This window comes from Pseudochaenichthys georgianus, chromosome 8 (assembly GCF_902827115.2).
Source record: "Pseudochaenichthys georgianus chromosome 8, fPseGeo1.2, whole genome shotgun sequence".
Classification (NCBI taxonomy): domain Eukaryota; kingdom Metazoa; phylum Chordata; class Actinopteri; order Perciformes; family Channichthyidae; genus Pseudochaenichthys; species Pseudochaenichthys georgianus.
Genome location: NC_047510.2, coordinates 14,918,245 through 14,930,224, shown reverse-complemented (window position 1 = coordinate 14,930,224; position 11,980 = coordinate 14,918,245). Strand labels below are relative to the sequence as shown.

Below are 11,980 nucleotides of genomic sequence, written 5' to 3'. Positions count from 1 at the left end.
TACGCCCTATACGATCATTTTCTGATAATGATGAGGCAATAGCCCGCCTCTCCCCACCTCTGCTGCTCACCCCCGCGTCAAAGTAAACTGCACCCTGAATTCAAATTATTTATCTTTCTCTCGATATGGACCTAAACGCGAGTGAAGTCTAATCTGACAGGACGGAGACACGCAGCTCTGCTCACCTGCAGCTCCTCCCGCTGCAGCAAAACACACACTTCAAGTCAAATCATCACCCTTAGCTATTTTAATTACCTCTCAAACTCCCTAAACTAGTTATAAATATGTTTATTTTTACTGTTGGCCGGGTCACTCATTACTGGATCAGCTGCTGCATGAGACAGACACTGATGCTGTCCGAAGAGAGGGAGGAAAAAGAGAGGCTCCGTGTATTTTATTATTATATTATATAGAGTCGTTATTCATTTGTTTTAAAGCTCAATAAATAACAAAGAAGACCTTTGACCGGCACTTTTATAATTTTGTCCGGAAGATTTAAACTTTAATACACGCTGACTGGCGAAAAACTCTGCCCGGTTCCCTCGGCCCCCACCGCGGAGAATAAACAGAAGGGCAACCATGACAACCATGCTTCTTCGCTGCTTTTGTGGAGGAAGTTACAGCGCCATGTACAGGCTCCTGCATATGTACTGCAGATTCTCCAGCGGTTGGAGCTAAACGGAGCGGTCTCGTGTGGACAGACACTATCCGGATAACTATTGCGTGTGGACGGAAGCTTTTTTGCGATTGCGTTTGCGTTAATCCTATGCGTTTCGCCGTTTTCGTCCTCGTGTGGCCGCAGCCTCAGTCGTCCACCTGTGTTTGTATTTTCACAAATAGAATAAAGGTTTCACGAATCTGAAACTGTGTTATAAAGAATCTTTAGCCTCTGTGTGATAATCCAGTCCAGATTTGATGATAGTAGGTCTAGTGGTTTCAGATCAGGACCTGGTCTAATGTGGTTAGGATGCGAAAAAAAGCACTGAAATCTCCCTTGTTTGTATTTTCACAACTAGAATAAAGGTTTCACAAATCTCAAACTGGGTTATAAAGAATCTTTAGACTCTCTGGGATAATCCAGTCCAAATAAATCGGCTATGCAGCGATTTAAGAGGTTCAAACACGGAGGATTGTTCGTTCAGCGCTGTAAATTAAATGTCCCTTAACTTTCCCCTTCACTGCCGAATCGGATGCTCTGAATCGGAAGCCAACTTCAGCGTCGTCCAAAGACGGCAGTATTTGGCAAACAGCCAATCAAATTGCACCTGCAATCAACCCGGTTTTTTGAGCATGCGCAATGGCACACAATTGTGAGTTTGCCTCTTCTGGGGACAAGCACATTAAAATGCCTTCTAAAAACTCAGCCAAGGAACTGAAATGTAGAATAATAATACATGAATAATAACTCACAACAGGGATTGGGCATTTTCTTTTGTTGCCATTCGCACCAAATTACATTTCGCCTCTGTGCAGAAGATTATAAAAAAGTCAACCGCTTCTCGATTCGTTAAAACACTAGTTTGTTCCTGCTCCTTTCTGATTATGGAATGTGGAATGAGTTTTGATTCATTAATAATAATTTGTGCAATACCATGAGAAGAATAGAAAACAAAATGACATGCACATTAATCTTTCTGAAAATGAAAGGAAAATCCTTAAAACTAATCAGACACTCTTCCTTTCAACCTAATGATTAGTTTGTATGAAATCAATCACCCGATTGCACTTGCAGGCTAAGACATTTCCTTTATAGCAGGCACCCAAATCGAATATTCACAGAGCCAATCTCTGAGGTTTTGATTAAAAAGGGAAGCGGCATTTTCTCTCCAGAGGCTCCACCGTGTCAGGCTGATTCAACCTGTGTTTTCTTTTCATGAAACTCATCCCTTTGGCTTAAACCATAGACTGTAAACCCATACATGCTCAAAGACATTGGGTGTTAACACTGCAGGTGTGGCCCTTACTTTAAGAACATAGGTGATATTTGATACATTTTGATACATTTAAGTTTAAGCAAAACATGCTGGAAATGTATTTTAAGGACCGTCAGATGATCATTGAGGTTCATTCATTTGCCAATGCACTGGGACCAACATCACACTTGCATAAAGTAAAACAAACACAGCATCACCCAGAAAATAGCCAAGTAACACTGTCTGCTCCTGTATTGTCAGGAGCCGTGAAAGCAAGGTGACAAGAGGAGCTGCATCGGCAGGCATCAGAGTGATTGTTTATTGATTGGGGATGTTGCAAGTGATTATGGTGCTGGTGATTGTGAATGGATGAAGAGATGAATTCATCAGAGGCTTGATGTTGAGTGTTATTTTTGTATTTTCTTTTCATACTAAACAACAGTACTGATGAGGCAGGAGCAGAGAGTGATCATCTATCCACTTACCCAACCTGATATCTTGTCTGTCAAATTACAAGTATGAAAAAAAAATCGAATCTTGCATTCATTAGTATTCACTTAACGATCATTATTTCACACTGTTGTATGAAATGTACTAGCTTAATGAAATTCAATATTTGTTATGTTAATGAGCAATCGGTGAAACAAGACAAATCTATTTAAGTCCCATGTGAATGGATTTGTTGTCTTTCTTTGTTCATCCTGCATTTCTCCAATCATCCAGTAGGGAGCAGCAACATATGTTAAGTGGTATGCTTAAAAGACCACAAGAAAGACTAAGTCCTGTTTTGACCTGGTGAACAGCTTTCAAAGTGACACTGAAAGCTATTTGCTGATTTAGGTCATAACATGCCACTGTATGGCATAGCAGGATTGTCAACACACAAGATCGATTGCTGTGTATCACTGACTGACCTTGTCTTTAAATACACTGTGATGAGTAGTAGGCAAACTGCTCAATCAAAAGCTAGGTTTAAATGAGAACAACAGTTGAGGTTTTAATTGTATTCTTCACTGATTCAAACTCAGATGTTGAGTGTTGCATTAACTTAATGGCAATGGCATATTGGTTGAATTTGCCAAATGGGATAATTCAGTAAGCAGAATAGCTGGAACAGCTGAAGAATTTCTATATCAATTTACAAGATTTTTTCCGTGACAACACATGGCACATATCAATTCCCACATTCCTTGGCATACACTGAAAATAGTTTCAAGGTTTGGAGGCTCATTTTGAGTTTGAACTGTGACAGTGAAGGGTGCTGAGGACCACATGGTTCCATCAACACTGTGGGAGGGTAATTTTAAAGATAGAGGCTGAAGGCAGCACACCTACATCTCTGATAAAACATGAGGATTAAGAGCTCAAGTGGTAAGGACCTGCCAATACAGCTGTCTCCACGGTAATGCCAATGTTTATCCAGCTATTAATATCAAACCAGCACACGGTGCCTATCATAAAGACGAGAGAGAGAGAGAGAGAGAGAGAGAGAGAGAGAGAGAGAGACCGAAGAAATTGGCAAATAAAATCAGAAGAGGAATGAGAATGGCGACGTATAATACATGAATTATATCAAGATTATTATAGATTTAGGGAGCAAATGAAGAAGAGGTAGTGCAGTGCATTCAGTAAAGCTCTGCACACCAACAAGGGAACAGTACGCTCTGTGTTGGAAACTAACAAACACACGTGGGGGAACATGAACGATAAAGAGGGATTTAAAGTGATGAGGTGGGGCTTGCTCAGGGGTTGGTGGACACGGTCACAGTGTGTCTGTATCCACATTATAAGTGAGAGAAATCCAGCTATTTATTTCAATCTTTCTAGCACCATGGTACCCCGCCCCTCAAATTAGTTGTTTCATTATCGATGTTTCCCTGTTATGGTTTTTTTCTTCTGTTTTACAGCTGATGTTATTCACATATTTTCTTTTCTCATTAATCAGTGTTTAGGTATAAACCCTGTTCGATGTAGTGCTATGTATCCCCAGTTCTCTCTGTTGTATCCAGCTTTCTTCTGTCTACAACTCAATATCCGCAGGGAACAATAAAGTCCAATCTAATCTTACACAGTGATAAACCAAGCTAACTACAATAGTGTCGAGATAAAAGTGGGGCTTAGATTACTTGTCCCTAAGTGTGCTATCATGACTTTTTCAGCAGTGTTTGAATGACCAAACTCTCACTATCCCCCAAAGCTTTTCCCATTCTCCATTGAATATAAAGATAATAAGTGGCATACAAGAGAAAACACATGTAGAGAGTTTCAAAGACGCTTTTATTTGGAAAAATATAAATATCTAGGTAAAATATTCCAACATGATCACAAACATTTTAAATGAATTCACAACACCACCATTCTCAGCTAATACAGTGACCTTTGGATATAAATATCTGCCACTCAACTAACAAGAAACACAAACACATATTTACAGCTGCAGCCAGAGCGTTCTGTACTTTACACAGAGATCAGAGACTGTCAAGAGCTTGTATAAAAACCCTACTCCGACTCCTCACCCCCCCCCCATTCCCCTCTGACTATTCATCTTCCTCATGCACGTCATTTTCCATCTGTCACTTTCTGCGTCATTGCATACCTTTATCACCTACAGGTATGATTCATGAATCTAATGTCGTCAAGAAGACTTTCATTTTACCTTTTCAATGCAAAAAGAAAAATCAAAAATAGTTGGGTTGCAGTCATTTCACTGATCAACAGATATGAGGCCAGCTGGCAGGCACAGGCTGGGATCAGCCCATGGCACAGCTGAGAACACACACCCTGCCTCTCCACCACAATGCCCTCACAACCATCTGTAATACCACTGACCACCACATGCAGACGATGACTGGTGCTGTGCTCGCCAAGAAACACAGATAGTGCTAAAGATCTACAGCTTTTAATACGAGATTTCTGTATATATATTTTTGTTCAAGCCAATTCCTAAAACACGTACTATATTGATTATTGGCACCCATCTCGTCTTTCCCTAACATCCTCTCTTCTGGTTTTGTTTATCAGCCTCTCTGGGCCTCGATGGACAGGGAGCGACGCAGGTCTCTGGGCCCTTTGAAGAAATCCATGGCGCCAGGCTTGACTGGAGGGAGGTCTTTGAGGATCTCGTCCATGCTCCTCTTGCTGGGACAGGCTCCGTCTGGGGCCGTTAAGGGCAGCAGGTCCTCTTCTGTGTGTGGAGCTCCACGTCCGAGCCTGATGCCCAGCTCTGCAGGGGTGAATATGGGTAAGGGGAGGGTTCTTCTCTTTGGCAGCAGCTGGTGCTCCCTCACCCCACTTTCCACAGTGCCCACTCTGAAGACACCGGAGGGGCAGATCTGTGTCAGCGAGCGGGCCTGCCACTGCCGGGACAGAGTCTCCCTACGAGAGTCGTCATTCATGTTCATTGTCTGCCTGTGGGCATCAGAAAACAAGTTGGAAACTGTTGGAGCATTCAATGTGATTAACATCTGCCTGATTTTGAACTGCCTTCAAATATGAGATCATCAACTATCGCCTGGTACATCAGCAAGAAGCAATCTATTTCTAATGGTAACGTTTGGAATGATAGTAAAGTGCTTTGAGAGTCATTGATAAAGCGCAATAATAAATATAAGGATTATTATTATTATTATTATTATTATAAGGATAACTCTTCAACTCTCATTCAGTGAGTGATCAGGGGACCTGCAGAGGTTCTGTGATCAGTCTGTGAGTCTCACCTGTCCTGAGGGTGAGTCTTGAGACTGACACTAGTCCAGTCAGCGCTGTAGCTCTCCCTGTTAGCCTTGTTCTCCTCCCGTACGCTGCAGGCCAGCTCCGCTCCCACCATCACACCGTTTTGCTTCTCTAGGACGGTACAGAATGGCATCGTCTCTGCTGTAGGAAGATCTGTCTCAGATATTTAGTCTCAACGGGTTTTGTTGATGGGTCTTCTGTGTCTGTGATGAGGGTCTTCTGTGTCTGTGATGAGGGTCTTCTGTGCTCAGTGATGCTCCCGCTGGCTGTGTCTCCTGGCTCCTGTCCTCTCTTGTTGTGATCTGTCTGGCTGGGCTTACGTCTGTCTACGGCTTTTATAGATGTCCTGCTGTTGCTATTCCTGATGCATGTTGTCACTCTACAATCAGTATGCACTGACATCCAACACCAAGTGCACCGTGTCTCCTTCCCTGAGAGCCCAAACTCTGGGGAGGGGTTTCGGGTAAATGGGCTGTGAATCCCCCTGATTCTCAAAGTGTATGCCCAGCCTCCACTGTTATCGCTCACCCAAACACTTTCCACTTCAGCCGGGTTTCCGTGTCTCAGAGGAGAGGGTATCATGTAGACACTCTCTACCAAGATTATATTAACATGGAGACAGACAAACACAACAGATTTAGTCTTCCGAGGAATCTTAATATACTTTGTCTTTGATGTACACAAAGTGACACTGTGTTAATGTGGAAAGATAACAATGATGCAGCTGTTTTACTGTACACAAAGGACATTTCCGACATGTATGATCAGAAATAACACATCTGTCACTTGGGGATAAAAGGTGAAAAGCTCATTATATCCTGCTGACTTTAAAATCATAATACAGTTCAGAAGGAGTTTTTTAACAACAGCTGTGCCCTCCGACAACATCAATGGCATTAAATGCCATTGCAGTAACAGTGAAAGCTCTTTCCCTAGTGATTCATTACTTCAGTGACAGAGCACCTCAAGAGCCACACACACACACACACACACACACACATGCACACACACACACGCACACACACACATACACACACACACATACACACACACACACACACACACACACACACACAGTGTGCATGGCCTGTTTATCTAATGTAACAGTTATATCCCTCTGCCTGTTAAGCGTGACAGTATTTCCTTTCATTTCTGTCACTTCTCAGCAGGGGGACATTTCATTGGTAAATTATTGCTCAATGTCAGAGTGGGGAAAAAGAGCCTGAGTCTTCAGTCATGTTGTGACACCATGGCAACCATGACATGCCATTTCAGAAACGTAGGAACTTTGCAGGGTCCTTCAGCGTTAACATTAGGCATTTCACAATATTAAGATTCTCTTCTAATAAATGTGTAGAAACACAATTACAAAAGAAATACATGAAAAACATAAAATAAACAAACTATTTTCTAAGTCTTATTAATCTTTGATTGCTGGATTTCATTACAGGTTTAGTCTTTTTTTGCAAATGACTCACAAACTTAGCTAGAATACACAAGATACTGAGCAATATAGTGGTTTGTAATAATTTGGGTACGGCCTGCTGAAACTACAAAAGGACATCACAGGCTGTCTCATCCCTGCTGTTTGTGTGTGATTCATGCAATGCTAATGAAAGCCAGGGGTGTGGAGGGTCTGTAAAGGTGAACAGTGACTATAGGTGAACCCTGTCACAGTGATCACCCTCCTCCACCTCTGCCAGACCACGACAGGACAGGAACAGCTTTGTGTTGCATAACAGCACGGCACAGTTGCTGGGATATGACATTTAGATGAGCTGTCACTGACTGGAAGTGGGGGGGTAGATTTCAGAATATATCCTGCCCTGTCAGGAAGTGATGAAGTTTGTAAGTCTGAGTAAGTCAGATCGTTTTTGTGGCAAATACATTGATTTGGGAGGACAGAATATCCACCTACACAAGTAAGATGTGACACTGTGCTTATCTAGCAAAAAAGTATGAGTAGAAGTGAACTTTCTATTGATTCATGCTCACAGTCTCCAACTCCACTCAGAGTTATCAGCTATTTCAGTATCAGTGTGTGTGTGTGTTGTGTCGGAGACAACGCGCCAGCAGGCTGGTGTTCAAACATGTGCCCTCAGCAGTGTCTCTCTTACAAAAAAAACCCAGCAACAACAACAAGCAGCTGACGACCCAAACACCATATTCTTCGTCCATCTTGGAAACATGTTTGGTCAAAGTGGGATATTTAGAAAGTCAGGGAGCACCAGACTTGGATTTGAGGTATGTCTGTGGATCAGAGTGTAAGCCAGAAATTGGTAAACAAACAATCTAAATGAGGGCATAGGATCAGACCAAAGAGGACCATTGTTTCCACTGCAAAGGAATGTTTCTCTCGTGCCAGAGTTTCAGTGAAACCAATGCTCACTTGATCTCCATACACATTGCCAATTTGTATGTATTACATTTTTACATCCTCTTGCCATTTTGGATCAAAAGGAAACTCATATTAATGGACATAGGACACACCCTGGGAAGTAACATACCAACATACATGTGACACTGTACAGGCTTCAGGCTGGAACTTTATTTAATCAGAAACTGGACGTGATCACATGCACAAACTTCCAAATGGCTTTCACATTTTCAGTAAATTGCTGAAGGTGAAAAAACACCCTTTTGCATTACCCAAAAGTCACAGACACATACACAACCAATGCAAAATGTTCAACATAATGTACTTCCATCTGCTATCTTTCCAAAATGTTAGACTTTAAAATGTTTAAAGTTACACAAACATACATTCTTATGAAACTTTTAAGAAAATCTGACAGCAGTTCAGTTGGCTACTTATTCAGTGTCTTAACCGATCATGTGATGGAATAAAATGTGGGCTGATAATCATAGGACACAAATAAAGAGGCTCTTCTAAAAGGAACATCTCTACCCTGAAGGTTCACAGCAGCTAAACAATGAGCAAGCTAACAGTAACATTTACCAGAATATCAGCAAAGCCTCATAAGATTTCGACAAGAGAAAAACCCACTAAGACTCGAGCTGTATAATTGGTGAGAAACTAGAAATTGTTCAGCCTAAAACTGCCAAGAAGCAGCAAAAGACACTTGATGGTTGGATCTATGCATTTCTGTCATCCTGGTCTTCGAGGTTGATGGCTACTGCCCCCTGCCTTGTGTCTATTATTACTGCAGCCAGTAGGTCTCAAGATCGGTCACTCAAGTTTCCATCTCCCCCGCTCTCGTCCTCACTTTCTGCATTGCCTTTATTGGCCTCCATCCTGGCCAGCAGCAGCGGCAGGTTTATAGCAAGGCCCGGCTCATCCTCTTCAGAATTGTCCATTGGAGGATAGAAGCGCTTTGCCTTAGCCAGGAAATCGTCTGCTACATCTAGATAGAGGAGACGATCCTATAAAGAGGTAAAGAAAACGTGGTTGAGGCAGTGAACCTAAATGAATGTGAGTGTATGTAATATGGTAACTGATGTGATCTGAAGCTTCTTTTGACCAATGATGGACTTTAACTGTAGAAAGATCATCAGAAAATGAATAGTATATTTGTGCAAGAAAGAGATATTGTGAATGTGGGAAATGGAGTGAATTAATGTGACATGTTTCAATAAGATTCAACATGCTATTATTAATCCCTTGGGGGAGAATTAGTATCTAATAAGCACTGTCTTCATACTAAAATAAACCCTAACCTTCAATTCTAAACTAGTACAATGGAGTACTTTCAGTTACGGTCCAATAAATAGAATTACAGTTGAACACATTGAACTGTTTGCTGTGGTCATTTGACTAGTTCAAAATCAATTGGCTATTGTTGTTAGTTGTTATGGTGACACAAAAGTAAGCCATACCTTAGTCACAGTTTTTTGGAGTCCTGTAGAATACCAACATTGCTACTATAGACACCACAACCAGATGTTTTCCTAACCCTTATCGAAGTTACAGTGTGTCCGCAGATAGACCTACTAACTTCTTTGCAATGGCAGGGGTAAATATAAAAATGGCCGCCGCTCTGACCTTCCCACTCTTTTGATATTGTTGGGAATGTCGATTTATCCGTCAGTTTTTTATAGTCACAGTACATCAAGTTTAAATGACTGTTTCCTTTAACAGCCTTACTCCTTCCAAAGAGGATCACCCAAAGGTTCATACCGCGTTCATGCGCCTGATCTCAGAAATACAGTAAAAGGCGTTCAAATGACTTTATGGATAATGAGTGGCAGTTAGACTGCATCAAGAGGATAGGGACATTACATATTGTCGTGGCAGGGAAAGAGTAAACCGGCCGCCATTTTGCGTCAGGTTATAGTTATGATGAGTGATATGTCCCACAGGACCCAAGGGTGTTTTTATAACCCTTAACTCCAAGTCACAGCAAGGGTGCTCTCACTTCTGTTCTGATGTTTATTATCACTGACCAGCCGCAGCTCTCACCAGGATTAGTAGATATCTTTCTGGGGGTGTCTCTCTGCTGCTGAAGAGGGAAGTCTCAGTGTGGAGTGTATGAAGCAGATCACGTGCTGCAGGGGCGTTACGCATACGGTCATGTGAGGCTCCAGCTGACACATTGAGTAGTGAGTCTGCCTCTGCCATGAAACCTAGAAAAAGAAGGCAGACCCTGTATGGTTACTTTGTCCTGTAGAAGTGACAGTCTCTCCCACATCTCCTCTGCCTGGCGTTACCTAAGTTCTCCAGGATTTGCCTCCATTTGTCTCTGACTTCCCGACGAGTATCTCTCATGGCCTCAATGTCAACGCTCAGTCGCCGATAGCCCTAAACAAGACAAGGACACAGCTTTACAAAAGTAGTTCTTTGTGCCAGGTGTCCTTTCTCTAATAGAAAAGGCTCTTCTGGTCTACTGTCTTATATAAAAAAACATCATTGTCATGCTGCCCCAAAGCTGATTTGAATAACTGAACACTCAAATGGTAAACATGATTTGAATTAAGCCTCAAATCTGAATTGAGTGTGAAGAGAATACTCCATACCGTGGATCCCATGGGGGTCTTGGTCCTGGCCTGCAGCAGGCCGAACAGCACCCGGTCGTCTTGTCTCTCTGAGTGGCTGGGGTCTCCCGGTTCACTCCACAGGTTGGTCTCCTCATCACGACGCTTCTGGACTTCACGGTTAAAATACTCCAAGGGATCCTGCCTGTGTGGTCAGCAAACAAACAGAAGTTTACCACACATGAAACTTTGTGGATAGTAAAAATGAAGTTGTATGTTCTGACAACTGTTTCTGGCCTTTTAAATATCTTCTTACGGTACTAAAGGCTGCTTTTCGTCATCCTCATCGTCTTCGTCAGCGGTGCTGCAGCAGCAGCAGCAGCAGCAGTACTTCATGAAGGCAGAACCCATCTAGAGTCAATGGTTGAAATTCCAGACGCACAATGGCAGAACAACTTCTTTTGGGTCTGTAGGTGCTCTTAAGGGTTTCTTTATACCTTATTCACAGCCTGTTTCAAAACAGATTTGTTAAAGTAAGAAAAGTTAGCTGTCACAAGTTCACTTGAATAAATCTTAATCATTTGGTTTAGCATTTGTATCAGAAGGATCAACAGGTCAGAAATAGTAACAAAGCGAAAAAGTCAACTCTACCTTATTTTCAGCTTCCCATTTTCAGGGCCCAGCCGCGGCTCCTTGTTCAGCAGAGGTCCGTCCTGCAGATTATAAACCAGAGCCCGCCCAGGAGGAAGGCAGCCCGTCGACTGGTGCTTCTCATCAGCCTGACATGAAGGACAATGAGAGCAGTGAGACGCTCGCTCTCTCATCGATGAAAAAACACACACATATTCACACACCCACAGCCTCAGAACAGTCACAACTTAATCATGTGAGCGGCTCCATCTCTTGTCCTTAGCATTGTGTTTTGCCCCAGGGACAACGCATATCGTCTTCAACAGTAGTTACTTACACACACTCCGTTTCCGTGACTTAACCATGGCTGTATTGATTTTATGATCATGTTCTTTGATTTGATGGATTAGTTTGAAAGATTGTTGTTCACTTGAAAGGAGAATTTAGTTTTAATGAAAGAGCAAAGGTCTGGGAAGGAATTGTGAACATTGTGGCCTTCTCTCTAACTATCATCCATGTGACATATGCTCAAGTCACAGGGTACAATTGTTCATGACAGAGTAATGGCCCCCAAGTATCCAAAGTGGGATAAAGTGTGTGTAGAATCTAGTGTGATAAGTCGAGTCTCAATCACCTCTAATGCTGTCTTCATGTGTGAGGGGAAATAAAATAGAAAATACATTAATAAAAATCGGTATAATTGCAAAAAAGATGTATGTACATATATTCAATGTACTCAGAAAGATAAACAAAGAGGTTTATATTATCCACTT

The 11,980-nt window shown here is 42.1% G+C and overlaps 2 protein-coding genes across 2 annotated transcripts; both read right to left on the bottom strand.

Annotated features, from left to right (window-relative positions):
* Positions 1-4,171: 4,171 nt before the first annotated feature.
* tcap (titin-cap (telethonin)) lies at positions 4,172-5,964 on the bottom strand. The gene is made up of 2 exons (XM_034089346.2): positions 5,630-5,964; positions 4,172-5,321 (listed from the first exon to the last, which is right to left on the bottom strand). Exons 1-2 carry the CDS (start codon positions 5,776-5,778, stop codon positions 4,931-4,933), a joined length of 540 nt encoding a protein of 179 aa, XP_033945237.2. The 5' UTR covers positions 5,779-5,964; the 3' UTR covers positions 4,172-4,930.
* Positions 5,965-8,179: 2,215 nt separating this feature from the next.
* On the bottom strand, positions 8,180-11,379 carry mreg (melanoregulin). The gene is made up of 6 exons (XM_034089700.2): positions 11,229-11,379; positions 10,894-11,086; positions 10,620-10,782; positions 10,314-10,404; positions 10,066-10,229; positions 8,180-9,029 (listed from the first exon to the last, which is right to left on the bottom strand). The coding sequence occupies exons 2-6, from the start codon at positions 10,986-10,988 to the stop codon at positions 8,826-8,828; spliced, it is 717 nt and encodes a 238-aa protein (XP_033945591.1). The 5' UTR covers positions 10,989-11,086; positions 11,229-11,379; the 3' UTR covers positions 8,180-8,825.
* Between the last annotated feature and the right edge of the window lie 601 nt (positions 11,380-11,980).